Source organism: Typopeltis vanoorti, chromosome 14 (assembly GCF_054136105.1).
Source record: "Typopeltis vanoorti isolate ZY-2024b chromosome 14, IOZ_Tvanoo_1.0, whole genome shotgun sequence".
NCBI lineage: Eukaryota > Metazoa > Arthropoda > Arachnida > Uropygi > Thelyphonidae > Typopeltis > Typopeltis vanoorti.
Genome location: NC_143562.1, coordinates 122572114 through 122592607, shown reverse-complemented (window position 1 = coordinate 122592607; position 20494 = coordinate 122572114). Strand labels below are relative to the sequence as shown.

At 41.3% G+C, this 20494-nt stretch overlaps 1 protein-coding gene across 1 annotated transcript in view; it reads right to left on the bottom strand.

Annotated features, from left to right (window-relative positions):
* LOC150099875 (clarin-2-like) overlaps positions 1-20494 on the bottom strand; it is a 116354-nt gene that overhangs the window by 39864 nt on the left and 55996 nt on the right. Inside the window, exon 3 of the mRNA XM_090403507.1 lies at positions 1372-1554. Coding sequence (XP_090259633.1) covers positions 1372-1554 — 183 coding nt within the window. The remainder of the gene's footprint in view (positions 1-1371; positions 1555-20494) is intronic.

Genomic DNA, 20494 nt, shown 5'->3' with positions numbered 1-20494 from the left:
ACCTATGGAAGCTGGGCAAGAGTGTGGTTAGCAAGGGTGTTAGAGCTGGGTTCTTTGCTTTTAGAGTAGTAAATGAGTGGAATAATCTGCCAGAATTATAAATGCACGTAAACACAAGAAAGATATTTAATTAACCAAATATTTCGGTCTGGAAATAGCAGATCATCTTCAGTGGTATTACAAGAACAGTTTTAAAGCTAGAATACTAACAATAGATCGTTAAAAATAGAACACACCGCATGATGTTATATCACTAAGTATTAAGTATAAAATAGAACATTTTGAAGTAGAGACATGATTGGAAAAAAAAAAAAATTAATGAGTAATCTTGATTAGACTTTCCCAGATTTTTGATATAGATATACAGTCATTACGATTCTGGTTGGGACGATGGAGTAAGGCCTCCACGCTTTCCTTGAACAAACGTTCGAACCTATAACGGGATCTATGTAAGTGGCGAGTCCTGGACCAAAAGATGCTGTGGTTAGTTTCAATCCTGTGTTGAGCCAATCCAGACTTTTCAGGTTTGTTGTGAAGAATGGAGGATTGATGTTCTTGGATTCTTTTTTCAAGAGAACGTCCAGTCTGTCCAAAATAGGAAAGATCACAGTTGCAAGGAATTTGATAAACTCCAGAAAGAGATAAAGTTGAGCGTTTGTCTTTAGGAGAAGGAAAATGAGAAGACAATTTGTTGATAGGCGAATACGTAGTTGTTAAATCATATTTCTTTAAAATTCTTGCAATAGGTTCTGAAATACCAGAGATATAAGGAATAGGCACTCGACTGAAGATGATCTGCTATTTCCAGACCGAAATATTTGTTTAATTAAATATCTTTCTTGTGTTTACGTGCATTGATCATTCAGTCTTATGTCACAAGTATCCTTAAAACAGCATAATCTGCCAGAGTCTGTTGTGGTGCTATGATGGTGAGTGAGTGAGTTCAAGGCAAGGTATGATAGATGCTGTGAGAATGTCGTATAGTCGTGTGGACATGATGTTTAAGGCCTCCCTCGATGAGTCTAAGGACTCCCTGGAGTTGCCCATAATAATAATAATAGTACAAAGAGAGCAAGGAACACTAACAAAGGGGCATTCTCAGATGTTTCAAAAGGAATTAGCAAATAAAAAGTTAAAAAGTTTTTTCTATAGAGACTGGTAAAAGCATGGAACGTATTGGCTGAGAGTGCAAATAGTGGATGAAGACTTTAAGGAATGGTATGATATATTTTTGTTGTCTAAGGTGGGTTTCAAGCAATAAATCTTGACTCCATGGAGTTCAGGAATAATAAAGTAATATTGATAATAATAGTAATAATACTAAAATCATAAGAAATGTGCTTAAAAATGTTTCCTTCAATATAGTCTTACCTCCTAATCCATTCCATATATATAGTCCTGTAATACCTGTAATCATCTCAACAGGAGTGGTTGTGCTGTTTATGACAGAAAATATTGCTCCAAGCAAACCAAAAATAATGGCTCCCACTATAGAAATTACAGTAAGCATCCACAAGCCAAAAACCATTAGATGGGGTTTTGTCATCATATTTGCTGAAATTGGGGATTTGTAGTAAGCTTTAATTATCATTTTTGTTATGCTTTCAAAGAGAAATTTGCAATTAAAATCCAAGTAACAAAGAGTAGTCCAGCATACCAAATATCACTCATAATAATTTTACTTAATTAAATTTTAACAAATACATTACTAATTGACAACTGTAGTTGAAAAATATATTATTATAAAAGATAACTTAACTAAAAAACTCTAACATTTATGTTCATCTTTTAAGTTATACTTATTAATTTCTGATTTGTCACATATTGTTTCAGAAAGTCAAACTTTTGTAATTATTTAAAGTGGCAGAGAGCAACCTGCATCTCAGAGATTCATTTATGAGACCCATGAAATTTTCCTAACATACTGAAATGCAGTCCATCTGAGATCTTCTCATCATAAAATCAGAAAATGTATTTGTTAGATTGATTATATTACTTAATATTTTAATAGATATTAATATTTTTAAATGAATAAATAGGATTTATTTCTTACTTGGTTTATTATGTCAAAAAGGTTGTTTGATTTAAATAGATTACTAGGAGGAGACCTCTACATAGCTTTAAATATGGGTAATTGACTAAAGCTTTAAATTAAAGATACCAATAAATTATATACTTGGTTTAATCCTTTATCTAAGTGTTAGCAAATAGGTTTCCACCTGAACTATTTTCAGGATGGGGGCAACTCATATAAAGAAGCTGATGGCTTCACATTACTTGCCTTAGTATTCAATAATGCAAAGCACATCTCTACATGTATAGTGCTATACATTATGGGAAGGATCACTACACAGACTGGTTTCAACCCTTATTGAGGTCTCATTAGTGGGAGCCAGACCCACAGGTGATACTAAGGTTGAAGTAATGCATAAGTCATATTTCCAACAACTTTCTCTAATCTAGAGTAATTTAATAATAAGGTGTGACACCTTTTGGCTACTCATATATGAAAACATGACTTCTTCCAAGTTTAAGAAAACAAAGTTTCTGCATGAAGTAACTTCACAACTAGGCAGCTTGTATGTAGAGACTACACATCACTTGCCTTAGTATCCCATAATGCAAAGCACATGGGTAGTGACCCTTCCCATAATGCATAGCATTATGGGAAGGGTCACTACCCAGACCAGTTTCGACCTTTATTGAGTCTCATCGGTGAGAACCAGATCCAGAAGCGAAGGTTGAAGTAATGCAGAATTCATATTTCCATGTGCAAGTTACCAAAATGTGTAACACCTTATTACTAAATTACTCTGGCTCCTACTGATGAGACCTCAATAAGGATCGAAACTGGTCTGGGTAGTGACCCTTCCTATAATGCATCGCATTATACATGTTGACAAGGAGATGCCCTTTGCATTATGGGATACTAAGGCAAGTGATGTGAAGTCATCATCTTCTTTATACAAGTTGCCCCAGCTGAAAATAGTTCAGGTACAAACTTGTCTGCTTACACTTGGATAAAGGATTAAACCAAGTATATAATTTCTTGGTATCTTTAATTTATAGTATAAACAAGTAGAAAAACTTCCAACAACTTTCTCTAATCCAGAGTAATTTAATAATAAGTGTGACACCTTTTGGCTACTTGTATCTGAAAATATGACCTCTGCATTACTTCAACCATAGTATCACCTCATATGCAGTTAAAACAATATTAGTGTACCTGATCTAGATTCTTTTTACCTGGAGTGAATGCGGATGCGTTGTATTTCTGTGCATAGTGTTCCGCAGCTCGTTCCTGGATTTGTATTTTTCGGCCGTCATCGGAAGCACCAAGCCAGCTTAGTAAGTCCTTTTCGTTTTACTTGCCGTGCTCCCCCGCTTCTTCTGTTACAAGAGGAAGTGTGAGCTCGTCCTGTTTACAGTTTCTTTCACAACCACCCTACGATAACATCTAGCCCAAGCATGAACTGAGATCTAACCTTAAGGTTCTCCCTGAAGAAAGCCTACAAACCCGAGGATATAGCAGACGCGACAGTAGATGTGGCGGGAGTAGAAAATGTTAAAAATATAAACTGTTGGGACTTCTATAAGGGCTTTTACGAAGTGACAGTTACGAATCACGTCGCCAGAGACAATTTGTTAGCAGTGGGGATACTGCTTAAAAACGAAAGACATATTCCGTCAGCTCTCGGTCACGGGATTAAGATCATTTCCTTAAGGAAACTTCCCGCTGAGGTAGACGACGCCACCCTGAGATCGACGTTTACCGAATACGGCACAGTATTAGATGTCATTAGGGAAAAGTTCGTGAAATACCCTAACATCGAAATTGGAGACAAAGTAGCTGTAAAGCTTCAAATGAAGAAGGCAGTCCCTAACTTTATAAATATTAAAGGTTTCGTAGTGATGGTGAATTACACGGGCATGACCAAGTTGTGCAGACTCGAAGGCCACACGGCAAGATACTGCCCCCAAAACAAATGCGGGAATTGCGGCATAATAGGCCACTCACGACTAACCTGAAGCCATACCAACAGGCTCAACAAATACCGCTCACTTAAGTGAAGAGTCCCCGGTAGCTGACCAGGCGGAGCCCCCAAAAGACGACCAAGTAACCTCGCCAGGCACCTCGGAACATGACTCGGTCAGGGGACACCGCGGCAACCCCCCCAGCGACATGGAAACCGACGTCAAATCGGAAGACAACCTTGCACATCCAAGCGTGAGCCCCTCCCGAGCCCTGACGACTTCACGTCACTGAGGAACCTCACCCTCCGCGACGGAGACACTCCGTCAGTCACGGAGCCCACTCAGGGGGGAGACGCGCACTCTAAGCGAGGCCGCAGTCGATCCCATAGTCGTGAAACTCAAAAGCTGAATATCCAAGGGAAAAAAAAACCAAAAGTAAGAGCGATCTCGTTCCTCCCCCCCACCTAGTGTGGAGTAATGGGGGAAACCTCGGTCACACGTATAATTACCCTGAATATACAGGGCTTTAACAACCAAAGGAAACAAGACTGGTTGCACCACCAAATGTCACAGTCTAACTCGGATGTTACTTTCCTACAAGAAATGCACATTCATCAAATAAGCCAAGTCAAAATTCTCGAAAGGAAATGGCAGTTCAAAACCTACTGGAGCTTCGGTACAAACCGAAGCAAAGGTGTGGCAATCCTTTTCAGCCCCCGCTTCCAGGGGAAAGCCCTTTTCTCTAAAAGAGACCAAGACAGGTGAGTCATCGCCGTTCGCACCCTTCTCCAAAACAGGAAGATCACCATGATCAACGTTTACACTCCTTCAGCGAAACACGACAGGAAGTTCCTCTGATCTCTCTTCCCTTCCCTCGAGGGTATGGACGAAATTATTTTTTGGGGGGGGACTTCAACTGTGTCACCGACACCCAATTAGATAAAGAAGGCAGAGACCCCAACCAAGAAGACGTGGGAAAATACCAGATCTTCGAACTTTGCTACGAGTTAAACCTGGCAGACCCCTGGAACATTCTGCACCCAGAGAAAAAGAGCACCACCTGGCGGAACAGCAGAAATGTGAGTTCCAGACTCGACAGGTTTAATATTTCCCAAACTCAAATCAAAGCCGTACATAGCATCTTCACCATCAACTCTACCCAAACAACTTGCATCTCCAACCACGCAGCAGTTAACTTATCCCTGGAACTCCCTACATCAAGTTTTTATGGGAAAGGCTACTGGAGATGTGACCCTGCTCTCCTATCCCTTCCAGAAGTCAAAACAGAGGTCAACCTTCTCCTTACAAATCTTCTCACCGACTGCAGCCAGGAGAACAAAGCAAACCAGTGGGAAAACATCAAACTTCAGTGCAGCCACACCCTGAAAAAACTCGAAGTCAGCATCCGGAAGAAGCAGAGGGAAAAGACAAGTAAATTATACAAACTAATTGCCATTTTCCAAAAGGGAAGCAACAACAAGAACATCCCGCAAATACAGCACACCATCCAACACTATCAAAACGAGATCATCTCCCTCAAACAAGAAGACATCAAACTACTTCAGATTAAAGCCCATGCGGGGAAGGTTTTGGCGGAGAAAACCTTCAACAGAGCCTTCTTCCAACAGATTATGAACAACAGAGTCGGAAAAAACATAACCGAAATCAGGTACAACAACGTGCTCTCACAGGAGAAAGATCACATCGTGGGAGCGTTCAAGGACTACTACTCCCGGCTCTATCACTCCGAACCAACGGAAACCATCCTCTGGCCTAGACTGCTGGCTCACATGGCCAAAATCTCCGTGCAAGATAGCCTCCACTTAGAAAAACCTCTCTCCCTAGAAGAACTCCAGGTTGCTATCAAGAGCTCTACTAAACACTGCCCCAGGCAGAGACAGCCTCCCCAACAACTTCTACAAAGAATTCTGGCCCCTCCTAGGGCCGGTCCTCCTCGAAGTGTTCAACTTCTGCAGCACCCGAGGGAAACTGACCGACTCTCAGAGAACGGGCATCATCACCCTTATCCCCAAAAAAGGGGACACCACAGATGTTAGCAACTGGCAGCCAATAACCCTGCTCAACACAGATTACAAAATCCTGTCAAAATGCATTACCAATCGCCTCTCCAGTACCCTCTCTACCATCATCCAGAAAGAACAAGCATGTGCGGTACTCGGTCGAGGCCCGATGCATAAAATCGCCCTTATTCGGGACACCATCGATTACCTCAAACACACTGAGGCAGCAGCACACTAATAACCTTGGATCAGAGCAAAGCTTTCGACCAGGTATCCCACCTACTCCTGTTTGAAACACTGAGGCACCACGGCTTCGGCCCTAATTTCATTCACCTCATCCAAACCCTCTACCGGGATATCAACAGCAAGATCACAATCAACGACATCCTAAAAGACCCCTTTCACATCACAAGAGGAGGCCGACCGGGGTGCCCCCTGTCCCCCGCAATGTATGTAATATACATAGAGCTCCTCGCCAACCATATAAGATGGAACCCAGAAATTAAAGGTGTGGAACTCCCCAGACCCACCAGCGGCCCACTTAAGTGTCTCCTGTACACCGACGATGTCACAGTCATCACGAAGAACAACAGCTCCCAAGAAGGCCTCTCCCACTCCATCAGTATTTTTGAAAGAGCCTCCAGTTCCAAAATTAATAAAGAAAAAACCGGTAGGCTTCCCATAGGAGACTGGGGGAAAAATCCCCCCCCCACCTCACCAATCCAAATCCTGGGGATCGGTTTCAACAACCAAAATTCCCACTGCACAGATGCCTTAGTGAAAGAGAAGCTTTTAAAAATCAAAGAAAAGTGGAACTCCCGCTCCATCGGTTTCAGAGGATGTGCACACATAATCAAACAGCTAATGCTCCCAGTGATTTTGTACTACACCTCCCCCCTAATCAACACCAAAAAATCCCTAAAGAAATTTGAGAAAATCATGTTTAACTTCCTCTGGGAAAACAAAAAGGATAAGATTAAACGCTTTAAAATGGCCAGACCCACCGAGCAAGGAGGTCTCAACATCCCCCTTCTTTGAGACGCCATTACATCGGTCAACATCGAAACTCTGATAAAAATGATCAGTAACCCCATTCACATCTGCCACGGTCTCACCAAATACTGGCTGGGAACGAGGTACTGTAAGCTCCTCAACGTCGACTATGCCGGACCGCAAGCCCTTTTCCCCCTGGATCACTATAAACCTATACTCATGACCATTGCAGCGCTATCACCCTACCTCGAAGGGAACAACATTTCCGCCTACCCAAGACCAGCAATCTACAACTGGCTCAGAATCATCAAAGACCCGGCACCTCTCACGGACGACCAGAAGTCCACTTGGCAAAACAATAACCTAGATTTCCTGTATTCCACGAGGAAAGACTTAAACTTCAAGATCTCCCACAAGATTCTCCCAGTCAACTACCACGTTTCCAAGTTGAATAGGTACGCTTCTGAAAAGTGCATCTTCTGCACGGAGACAGAGACTATTGACCACATCTTCTTCCACTGTTTTACTACTCAAGCCGTGTGGAGACACGTCAGGAACAGGTTCGACACCACCATCACCCAAAACCAGGCTCTCAACCTTTCAGAAGTCCCCGACACCATGTGCAAGAATCAAAAGCACCTCCTTCTATTCTCCATCATTGAATTCAGGTTCCACATATGGAAGATCAGGAATGTGGCCTTATTCCAGAAACAGAGGAAAGGCCTCTCTGACATCCTCAGAAGCTGTCATTCCTCCGTAAAAACGTACCTCAAAATGAAGCTCGCAGAAGAAGGCCCTGCAAAGTTCCACGAACATTGGTGCTCCCCAGGTAACATTGCCTACCTGTGGAACGGCAAGGTAAGACTTAAATTATAACCTCCCCCCTGCCACCTTAGTGCCCCGACCCTACTTGAACGCAAACCCACGACATCTTACGCATGCTTCAATTCCACAACCAACACTAACTCTGCCTCCCTAAATGCCCCCCCCTCCCTGCACCTCGGAAACCAACCCCGTGGCACGTGTCGCGGGGGGGATCGGAGGTACCTCGCTACCCCTCATGTAAGCCAGCGTTTCAGTCTAAATGAACATACACAACACCTAATACTGCATCCCCAACCTTTAAGCTCTGGGGCATGCCGCAACAGGGATGTGAGGTTTCTCCTCGCTCCGATTTGCGTGCTTTTTTCCCCCCAAAACATAGACATGTCAAGTAGCAGTTCTTGCTAAAACATCTAAGTTTACCCTCTAAAGTCGAGCTTTTCAGCTTGCGACAGAAATGATGACGGGTAACACCGTGTACACTTTAAAGTGATCGGTACTCGACTGATCTAGATGTGTATTCACTGATTTGCTCAATAAAGAGCTGGCTCTTGTACTTAATTGATAAACTCCCAAAGAAGTTCAAGCTGACAACATGGCCTACTAACATGATTGACCCAGACATCATTATCGAATCACTCGATAAAAGGCTAGCACTCACTTTTATTAAAAAGCTTCTCAAAAAGTTTGAATGGGATTGGCCCGGCTACTTAAACTTATATTCCTCACCTGAAGTCGACGTTGAGGAAAATGAAGACTCTCCTCAAATGGAGGAAAAACTAGTCTCTACAAAAACTAGTAGTCAATCTAGTTGTCTCTACCTCTAATCCTTCTGATCAAGGAGAAATCCACACTCATAAGAAGGGAAAAACTCTTTCTGCTGAGCCAACAAATGATGTTGGTATGGACGAGGATGTTCCCATTTCAGATCCCTCTGCTTCCCCCAATGAGAAGGTGCCACCTATTATCCCAAGGGAAAAGCAGAAATGAAATGGACAACACTAAGAACCATCATGGCTAACTTACAAATAAGTTATAGATCTGCTAAAAATGTAGACGAAGGTATAAAAATTCAGCCCACCAGGGTGGCTGATTATAGAAATCTTACAAAGGAATTGGACGCAAGAGGAACTCAATATCACACATTTTCACTTGCCTCCGAAAAAAATCTGAAAGTAGTCCTACGAGGAGTCTCCGAGGATATTGACACGGATGAAATAGTTACTGACCTTAACTTACAGGAACTACCTCCCATAAAGGTCACTAGAATGTTTAGATCAAATAAGACACCTTTGCCTTTGGTCTTGGTTGAGATTCACAACATTTACAAAGACATCTATAATTTAAAATCAATCTGTGGACTCAAAATCACCCCAGAACCATTGAGAAAGAAATCATCTTCTGGGCAGTGCCACTGATGCCAAAAATTTGGCCATGCCAGAAACTATGCAAAGCTCAGTTCAGATGCCTAAAATGTGGCGAGAATCACCCCACAAACACCTGCGCCAAGCCAAAATCCACCCCGGCTAAGTGCACTGATTGTGGGGGGTCCTCATCCTGCTAATTATAGAGGGTGTATACATCACCCCAAAAACAGATGGAATGATCCAAATCATCAATATACCTCGTCATCTAGTGCGAGAGTTCCTGAAGCTCAGGCTCCTCAGTTCTCCAAGAGTGAGATCATTACAACAGGTGCTCGCCCATCATTAACTGAGCTCCTTAAGAAAACGAATCTTCAACATCAAGCGAGAACATATGCTGATGTGGCCCACTCCAAACAGATAGTACAAACTCAGAACCTGAATAATCCACATTCAAATCTATCAGCTGTTATCACCTCTTCTCTTGCAAACATGCTGCAGGATTTCAGCAACTCAAATCCATCCTTAAGTGTCACAAAAAGATTCTTACAGCAACCCAGTCCATATTATCAGCACTCTCTGATGCATAGGAAAAAAATCACCCCAAACTCTTAGGATTATTGGTTGGAATGCCAATGGTATAAAAAATAAACTGTTAGAAATCCAGGAATTTAATAATAGATACAACCCAGATATATTGCTAATTAATGAAACTCACCTGAGGCCTGCTGACACCCTGAAAATCAGAGGGTATCAGATTTACAGAAACGACAGACTTGGGTATAGAGGTGGAGTTACAGCCACCCTTATCAAAAACTATATCAATCATCATTCAATAACCAACCCTACTACCACCAACCTCGAAATCACAGGAATTAATGTCCTCACAAACTCAATTGGAAACCTTAAAATTTTTTCTGCGTACAACCCTCCATTAAAGACATTATTGACCCCAGATCTGGATGCCATCCTCGGAGTAAAAGGACCAGTCGTCATCACTGGAGATTTCAATGCAAAACATCCTGCTTGGAACAGTAAATCTACCAATAAAAATGGCCGCATCCTTTCTTGCTACACAGGACAAACTATGCTGTTGTGGCTGGACCTACTGAACCAACTCATCTCAGTACATCTGGCACTGCTGACATCCTGGATATAGCTATCCTGCAAGACATTAAACTACAGTACAGCCTTATATCACTAAACAAGCTGTCGTCAAATCACAAACCAATTCTACTGCAATTGGGAGAACAAGAATGCCTGTCTCCTCCCTCTCATTCAGGCACGTGGGAGAGATTGTCTAAAGCACTTAGGGATCAAATTGGACCCGTCATTCACATATGCACACCAGAAGATGTGAAATCTGCAGTGACTAGCTTCACCCAACAGATTAAGTCTGCTATAACGGTTGCAACCTTCCAGAAACCTGTTCTCAAGCCTGATCGTTTGTCTGAAGACATTATGGACCTGATCAGAGAGAAGGGCAGAGCTAGGAAGAGATTGCATAACACTCGCACTCCTCAGGACAAGACAGTGCTTAATAGATTGAATGGAGCAGTAAGAGATGCACTTAAAACTCATAGAAACCAAGTTTGGGATAAAAAGTTAGCCTCTATCTCACCTATTGATCACTCTATCTGGGGACTACTGAGAAGCATCAAAAATAAAAGCAGATCCCCATAATCTCAAACCAGGGCCTAGTCCACATAGATGCAGACAAGGCAAAAGCCGTACTAAAAAATCGTGCAAACCTTCTTATAACAACTTAGATTTCAATCATCTGTACAAAATCCACAGACAGGTCAGGCATGCATTAAACCTCCCAGATACCAGTGCTGACCATATTGCACTGCATCACCTGTTGAATTATATGATATTATTAAAAAACTTAAGAACAATAAAGCTGCTGGACCAGACAGCATCTCAAACAGGGTGATCAAGCTGCTGCCTCGAAAAGCTATAGTGCACCTGACCAGTATAATAAATGCAATCTTAAGACTTCACTATTTTCCTTCCGCCTGAAAACTGGCTGATGTGATTCCTATACATAAGCTAGGCAAAGACCCATACTTACCGCAGAATTATCACCCAATCAGTCTCATCTCCAATCTGGGTAAGGTTGCAGAGAAGGTCATCCTCTCACGCCTCCAAACCTCAGTAAATGACCTAATCGTCCTCCCTAAAGAACAGTTTGGTTTTTGGCAAAACCATAGTGTTGCTACCCAGCAAATCCACAGAATTGTCGAATACATCACCACCAGTTACAACTGGTGCCAGTGCACAGGAGCTGTTTTCCTAGACCTATCCAAAGCATTTGACAAAATCTGGCATTTTGGACTCCTGCACAAACTTATCTCAGCTGGTACCTCACTAAAAATGGTTCATCTAATCCATTCATATCTTCAGAATAGATCAATGCCAGTTAAAATCAACGGTTCTACATTGGCCCAGCGCCATATCTTTGCTGGAGTGCTACAGGGATCTCTACTGGCTCCATTGCTGTTTTCTGTATACATGTCAGACATCCCACACAATCCGATGACTTCTATTTTGGCCCTATATGCGGACGATATGGCAATACTAACCAGATCTCTCAGACCCCATATCATTGCCAGAAAGCTTCAAGAAAACCTTCTAAAGCTGGAGGGTTGGTTCTCCAAGTGGAGATTGGAAGTCAACCCCCCTGAAAAGCTCAGCCGTTCTTTTCTCAAAAAGGCCAATGTCTCCTGCAGGAGATGTGTTACTATTCAATACTAAAATTCCCTGGCAGACAGAAACAAATTACCTGGGTGTGATTCTCGACAAAAGCTATCTTTCAACCAACGTCAAATCTGTGTGCGCAAAAGCATCTAAACCCATAGCTCAGATCTATCCGCTAATTAATAGAAATAGCAAGCTCAGCAACAGAATCAAATTGCAACTATACCAGATGATGAATCGTCCTATAATCACCTATGCCTCTCTGGCCTGGAGCCACACCTCTAATACTAACATTATCAAAATACAGCGAGTGCAGAACAAGTGCTTGAGAATGATTCTGAATGCCTGCCCCATGGTATGTCAGAAACAATCAACTCCACAGAAACACAAATATTCCCTATATTCTCTCTTTTCTACAATCCTTAGCATCCAAGTTTTTCCTAAAGACGTCCACACATCACAACGATTTGGATCAACAAGCTGCAGCATACGAACCAATGGACATATTCAAATATAGAAGACGAAAAGCTATATTAGCCTCCTATAACAATGCATAATCTCCATGCCCATTCAGGGTGAGCAAATTGCTCGTAAATTTTACCCTCACTGTAACCACAACAGATAGCGGGGAATATGAAAAGCATTTTGCTAAATGTCAATTGTCATAGTATCACCTCTGGGTGAGGCTCCAACTAATGAGACCTCCATCCCCAGGACCTGATGGTCTAGGGATAGAACTTTATCGCGAGGCTTGGGATTTTATTCTTTCCATTCTAGATATGCTATTTAATTCAAATTAAGTGGATATAGAATCCAACATTATTTCTATTTAATTCCTTTCTCTCATCAGGACACATACCAAGTGAATTTGTAACAAGCCATACTGTCCTCATTCCTAAACCTATTTCTCTATCTAATACTGACTAGATATTTTTCCGCATTATCAATGACAGGGTCAAAGTGGGAATGAGATATATAACAAGAGGACAATTTGGAGTAAAGTGGATGACTGACAATATTAAACAGGAACTGCATGCGAAAAAGAGGCTGTGGAAGAGATATAAGGAGACAGGAGAAGGGAAGCTCCATGAAGAGTATAAGACACAGGCCAGAAGAGTAACTAGTATGGTAAGGAGACGAAACTGGAATATGAGAGGAGATTAGTTGTAAGATCCAAAGAAAATCCTACGGACTTTTTTAGCAATGTCGCCAGTAGGAGGAGAAATGACTGTGGAAGAATAATATTGTGGGATAAAAATGGGAATAGAGTGACTGATGCAGAGGACATAGTGGAATTGTTCAATGAACACTTTATTCGAGTATTTCATCCTGGAGGAGTCAGTTTTAATGCTAGAGGGATAGGACACGTTCAAGGGTTAGAGGTACAGGAGAAGAGTGTGTTTCAAATACTGAGTACTCTGGATGTCAGTAAAGCTTTGGGACTGGATGGTATTTCACCATGAGTTTTGAGAGAATGTGCTAGGGAACTGACAGTGCCTTTGACCTGGCTTTTCAATGAAAGTCTTGCTGCTGGAAAGGTGCCCAGGGAATGGAAGGAAGGTAAGATAGTGCCATTGCATAAGGGCGATACCAGACTGGAAGTGTCTAATTATAAACCAGTTTGTGTGTCATCAGTAGTTAGTAAGATCTTGGAGAAAGTAGTGAGGGACCGTATAGAGCATTGGGCAGATGAGAGTAATGTTATCTGTGAGAGTCAACATGGATTTGTGAAGGGGCACTCTTGTTTTAGCAATATGCTAGCCTTTTATGATAAAGTTACAAGAGCATTAGATGAGGGAAAGGCATATACTGTCATTTTCTTAGACTTAGCAAAGGCATTTGACAGGGTGCCACATGATAAACTGATATTTGAGTTCCAGCACATGGGTCTGGATGTCAGATTGGTGAAATGGATTCAGGATTGGATGTCTGATAGGTATTAGAGAGTTGCGTATGATGGGGAAGTTTTAAGGAAGCAGAGGGTTAAAAGTGGGGTCCCACAGGGCTCAGTACTGGGACTTATATTGTTTAACCTTTATATCAATGATATTGTCAGTGGATTGCAAGGGGATATTCAGTTGTTTGCAGATGATGCAAAGCCTCTGATCAGACCACACTTAGACTATTGTTCTCAGATTTGGTCCCCAGGATTTGAAGGTGATAAATTAACTGTGGAAAGGGACCAAAGGCAGATAACAAAGATGGTTTCAGGACTGTACAATGATAGTTATAAGGATCGGCTGAGGGAATGTGGACTGCAGAGTTTGGTGGATAGAAGAAGGAGAGGTGATATGATTGAGACTTTTAAACTGTTGAGAGGTGGTTACAGGGTTGACACTGGGGAGTTCTTTTGTTTGGTTGAACAGCGGAAAGGAGTGATGACAAGAGGCTATCCCTGGAAGTTACGAAAGGAAACTGTGAGCAAGAGGATGAGGAGTGATTTCTTTGCATGGAGGGTGGTTGAACCATGGAATGCATTGCCTGATGGAGTGGTGAGAGCGAGAACAGTCAATGAGTGGTATGATAGACTTTGTATTTCTTAGGGAGGACCTCCCATGATGAGTCTTTTGACTCCATGGAGGCCTGAATATTAATAATAATAATAATAATAATAATTAAAAGCACACAGGTGTATATCATACCATGTCGAGCAGTAGAATTTAATCTATTTCTGCTATGTGATCTAATCCACTTAGCTAACACAAAAAAGCTGTCGATGGCAATGCTATCAGTAGACTTTACTCAAGTATTTGGTAACATCCTGCATCCCTTTCTATTCCACATCCTCCAGCAAATTGGTGTAGGTAAAAAACTGCTATCCATTATCAAATTGAGCGTCGCCATAGCATGTGGCAGTGAATTTGAGCTGTATAGAAGAAAGTGATTTTTAATTGGTGAATAGTCTTTTTTTTTTTCCTACGTTTTCCTACGTTTCTGAGTGCTAAATTGTTTCTCTGAATACGAGTGTACTTCAGCGGTTGTTTTTGGAAGTTAGTCAGTTGCTGTCGCGATATAATATATTTTGGTTACCTTCGGAATTGAATGCATAACGGTGGAAGACAAAACAAAGCTAAGTTTTCATTACTGTATTTAGTTATATTTCATTTTATTTAATGTACTTAAATGTTTTGTTTTGCTTGTAATTGTTTGTACTTTTTTTCTATTTATTTAACGGAATTTATTAATTGAATAATTAACGATTACGATACTCGGCAGTAAGGAAGAAGACAGAGAGAGGAAAAATAGTGTGCATGTGTTGCCTAGGTATGATTATGATGAGCTGAGCAGAAGAGCAGTGATATTGAATGGCATAATAGCAAGAATGTGTGACAAGAGAGGACTGGTATATGTGGATGCTTGGAGTGCATTTGAGGAAAGAGAGGAATTGTATGCGAGAGACCGTTTACATTTGAATGAAGGACATAGGCATCTGGAGAGATTGCTGTTCTGAACGAGTCAGTGTGTCCCAGGGAGGATGATAGCAGGGGTGGCCTCATGTGGGAATGGATACTTGGGAGAAGGGAGACAACATCAGGTAACACTGAGCCCAGTGGAGTCTAGAAGGGATAATGCTGGGTATAGAAACAATGGTATTTATATGCTTTATACTAATGCCAGGAGTATCCGTAATAAGGGAGAGGAATTGGTGGCGCAGATAGCATCAGCCTGGCCAAAAATTATTGGGATCATTGAGACGTAGTTGGCAGAAGGGGATATAATAACAGGAATAAAAGTCACTGGGTATAGAATTTTTCGTCAGGATAGGAGGGGAAAGCATGGTGGTGGGGTACTGCTTATGATAAGTGATGACCTATGTCCTCTAAGAGTGGAAGCTTTGGAAGAAAGTGAGACAAATGATTTTGAGAGCATATGGTGTGAGGTAGAGGTGGGCAAGACAAGATATTTAGTGGGGTGTTGCTACAGACCCATGAGCACAGAGGATGGGGACCAAGAGATATTTAGACAGCTAAGTTTGGCAAGTGCAAGAAGAATGATTGTTATGGGAGATTTTAACTACAGTAGTATAAATTGGAGAGAGGAAGATGCATGTAGCAATAGGGGAATGGAATTTCTAGAATTCTTGAGGGAAAAATGTCTTAGGCAACATGTAACAGAGGGAACAAGAGGTTCAAGAGTTTAGGATTTAGTTATAGCATCAGAAGAGTTGATAATAACTGAGATGACATCTCTCCTTCCCTCCATGAAACTTCCTGAAGGAAGTTTCATGGAGGGAGGAATTGGAAGGCCGGGATATCATTAGTGCATGGGAAATTGTGAAAGAATATTTGTTAGCAGCAGTGGTAAGTTGTATACCACGAGTGAAGAAGAGGACACAATTTGGAGTAAAGTGGATGATAAACAATATTAAACAGGAGTTGCATGTGTAAAAGAGGCTATGGAAGAGATATAAGGAGACAGGTGAAGAGAGGATGTGTGAAGAATATAAGACACAGGCCAGAAGAGTGACTAGTGTGGTAAGGAAAGCGAAACTGGAATTTGAGAGGAGATTGGCCCTAAGATCCAAAGAAAATCCTAGGGAATTTTTTTAGCTATGTGGCCAGTAGGAGGAGAAATGACTGTGGAAGAATGATATTGTGGGATAAAAATAGGAATAGAGTGACTGATGCAGAGGACATAGTGGAATTGTTCAATGACCACTTTATTGGAGTATTTCATCCTGGAGGAGTCAGTTTTAATGCTAGAGGGATAGGTCAGGTTCAAGGTTTAGAGGTACAGGAGGAGAGTGTGTTTCAGATACTGAGAACTATGGATGTCAATAAAGCTTTGGGACTGGATGGTATTTCACCACGAGTTTTGAGAGAATGTGCTAGGTAACTGACAGTGCCTTTAATCTGGCTTTGGCAAAGGTGCCCAGGGAATGGAAGGAAGGTAAGATAGTGCCATTGCATAAGGGTGGTAACAGACTGGTAGTGTCTAATTATAGACCAGTCTGTGTGTCATCAGTAGTTAAGATCTTGGAGAAAGTAGTGAGGGACCGTATACAGCACTGGGCAGATGAGGGTAATGTTATCTGTGAGAGTCAACATGGATTTGTGAAAAGGCACTCTTGTTTTAGCAATATGCTAGCCTTTTATAATAAAGTTACAAGAACATTAGATGAGGGAAAGGCATATACTGCAATTTTCTAAGGTTTAGCAAAGGCATTTGACAGGGTGCCACATGATAAGCTGATATTTAAGTTGCAACACATGGGTCTGGATGTCAGATTGGTCAACTGGATTTAGGATTGGTTATCTGATAGGCATCAGAGAGTTGTGTATGGTGGAGCAGTTTCAAGGAGACAGAAGGTTACAAGTGGGGTCCCACAGGGCTCAGTACTAGGACCTATATTATTTAACCTTTATATCAATGACATTGCCAGTGGATTGCAAGGGGATATTTAGTTGTTTGCAGATGATGCAAAGCTGGGAAGGATTATTAGTAATAGTGCAGATGCGGCAGCCCTGTAAGAGGATTTGAATAAGTTAAAAAGATGGGCAAATGAATTGGGGGTGTCAGTTTAATGCAGCAAAATGTAAGGTTTTGAGGTTTGGGAAACATCGATGGGGTGCTGCATACTCTATGGGAGAAGTTATACTGGAGGAAGTTGGGCAGACAAGAGATCTGGGGTTGATGATTGATAGAAACCTGAAGTTTAGGGGACATATTGCAAAGGTGGTGAAGGTAACAGAGGATTGCTGCAATTATGAGAAGGACACTGACCTGCAGAGATAAGAGGGTTATCATTCCGTTGTATAAGTCTCTGATCTGACCACACTTGGATTGTTGTTCTCAGATTTGGTCCCCAGGATTTGAAGGTGATAAATTAACTGTGGAAAAGATACAAAGACGGATGACAAAGATGGTCTCAGGACTGTACAAGGATAGTTATGAGAATCGGCTGAGAGAATGTGGACTGCAGAGTTTGGCTGATAGAAGAAGGAGAGGTGATTATGATTGACACTTTTAAACTGTTGAGAGGTGGTTACAGGGTTGACACTGGGGAGTTCTTTCGCTTGGTTGAACAGCGGGAAGGAGTGATGACAAGAGGTCATCCCTGGAAGTTACGAAAGGAAACTGTGAGCAAGAGGGTAACGAGTGGTTTCTTTGTGTGGAGGGTGGTTGAGCCGTGGAATGCATTGCCTGATGGAGTGGTGGGAGCGAGATCGGTCAGTGAGTTTAAGGAGTGGTATGATAGACTTTGTGTTTCTTAGGGGGAACCTCTCCTCGTTGAGTCTTGACAGACTTTATGTTCTTAGGAAGGACCTCCCACGATGAGTCTTTTGACTCCATGGAGGCCTGAATAATAATAATATTAATAATAATAAAGTATCCTATGCCAATTCAAGCACCTGCCTCCTAATTAATGGGTTCCTGGTATTTTGGAAAAATTCAGCAAAAACAGTGGATTAATTATTAATACAAACAAGACGAAATTAAAAGTTTATGGAAAGTGGAATCTTGGAGGTATTCCTTTTGGACTAACCCCTAAGAGAGAACCCCTCGTTATACTTGGAATTCCCTTCTCCACTTACCCAATATTACCATTCCAAGAACTTTGAAATGTTAGAAGGCTGGAAAATAGGACCACTCTCCTTTTCTTCTAAAGTCATAGTACTCAAAACCATAATCTTTCCTGCTCAGTTGTACATAATAAATATTACAGGCCTCACAGAAGCTGAAGAAAAGCAGTTGTATAGTAAACCTCTGCAATTTTTTTGGTCTAGCCGATACCAAAGTTAAAAAGTAATTTCTTCGACTATCAAAGAATGGAGGATTTGGACTTCCGGTCTTAAAATTCTGCTATTTAAGCAATACAGCTTCAAAAATCCATAAAATATTACAGACTAATCACATATGTGCAGACCTCTGATACTACTTGGGTTTTCATCTTCCCCTGTTTGGAGTTAATGATTATACAGGTCCAAAGGCTGAGATTGTTCCTGAATTCTACAACACTCTGTGCTTAACTCAAAGACTGCTAAAACACTCTGGAATCGACATTCTTTCCATTAAAAAAAGTAAAATTTGGTATAAAGAAATCTTTAATCTCCTTTGCCGTGAAGTTATGCAGTTGGGTATGAACAACAATATTTTGTTTCATAACTTGATGAAGTTCAAAGGGTACCCTAACAGAAGGGATCTTTCTTGGAGAATTGCATATGGCCACCTTCCAGTCAATACCATCAAATGGTGATACTTTAACATCAGAAATCAAATCTGTGACATCTGTTACTATTTGGAAGCAGTAGAGCATGTATTCTACAGCTGCCTCTTGCCCTGCATATTTGGAACAGATTATGTAATGTGTTGAGCAAAACATAATCATTACATAGTCACATACGCACAGAGTAAGTTGCATGCAGGAGTTTCCTGGGAGACAAGGAGAAGTACCGGAACTGCATGCAAAGGACTAGTGCCAAGTGGAAAGGTATGGCACTGTGGGAGCGCCGCTCAAGGTTCGATATAAAAAGCTTGCGGGCTCTAGTGGTCTTTTTTTCTCTCAGCACTCTTCAAATCAGGCCGCTTCTCAACTTTGGCGCAGGTCACACAAGGGGCCAAGCTCGAATAATTTCCCGAGATGAATATGTGAGAGCGGTCAACAGAACAATGTCTAGACCAGTTACGCAACCGTGTAGCGAGCAAAGTGCGGCATTTCGTCAGTAAAGCGGGAGAAACAACACAAGCTGATCGTCATGCTAGACGATGTGGACCAACTTAAGCAGAGCTGTTCTCGTCTACATCAGAGAGAATAATTCATGATTGTGAATTCCAGGCTGGCCCATCAAAAACACAACTGTGAAGAAGAAGAAGAAGAAATGATCTGTGGAATGAATTGTAAGGATCGAGAGAGATAGACCCGACAACATTCGAAGGTCCCAGTAACGTACGAATCTTTTAGTTTCCTTTGTGTGTATAAAAGAACTTTTTGTGTAACAACACAAGAGTCCTTCACAAAACTTTTGTGAAGGACTCTTGTGTTGTTCCAGTGAACTCCATGTCTAGTGTTGATGTCACGCACTGCAAGTCCAGACTGTTCAGGTTCAAGGTATTGAATATAAGACCTGTGTTCTTCTAGCCGAATAAAAGTAGAAAGGACAAACAGGAAGATCTTCTTTTATTTGGCTAGAAGAACACAAGTCTTATATTCAATACCTTGAACCTGAACAGTCTGGACTTGCAGTGCATGCCATACACTAGACATAGAGTCCTTCACAAAAGTCGGTTCCTCATGGATGGCTTTATAAAAAAACATGTGAAACTTTACTTCACTCTCCTAACTTAAACAGATCCGATGGTCTATGTCTATACACTTTGTAGGAGATAGGAAAATTAGCTGATTTAAAAAGTACTAACTTTTTTAATTATATATATATAATTTATTTATTTATTTTTCTATCTAATTTTTTTTTTAATAAGTTAGGAAATTTAATGACCTTTTTTAGTTATCTTACATTAGCTACTTAGGTGGCACCTTTTGGAAATGTCAGTTATTGTTTAATTAGCTTTTTACATGTACTGACGATGCCTGTGATAATCAGGTGAAAATTCTACTATCAAATAATATTTTATGTGAGTTAATTCCATTATTATAATTTTAATTAATATGTCTACTCA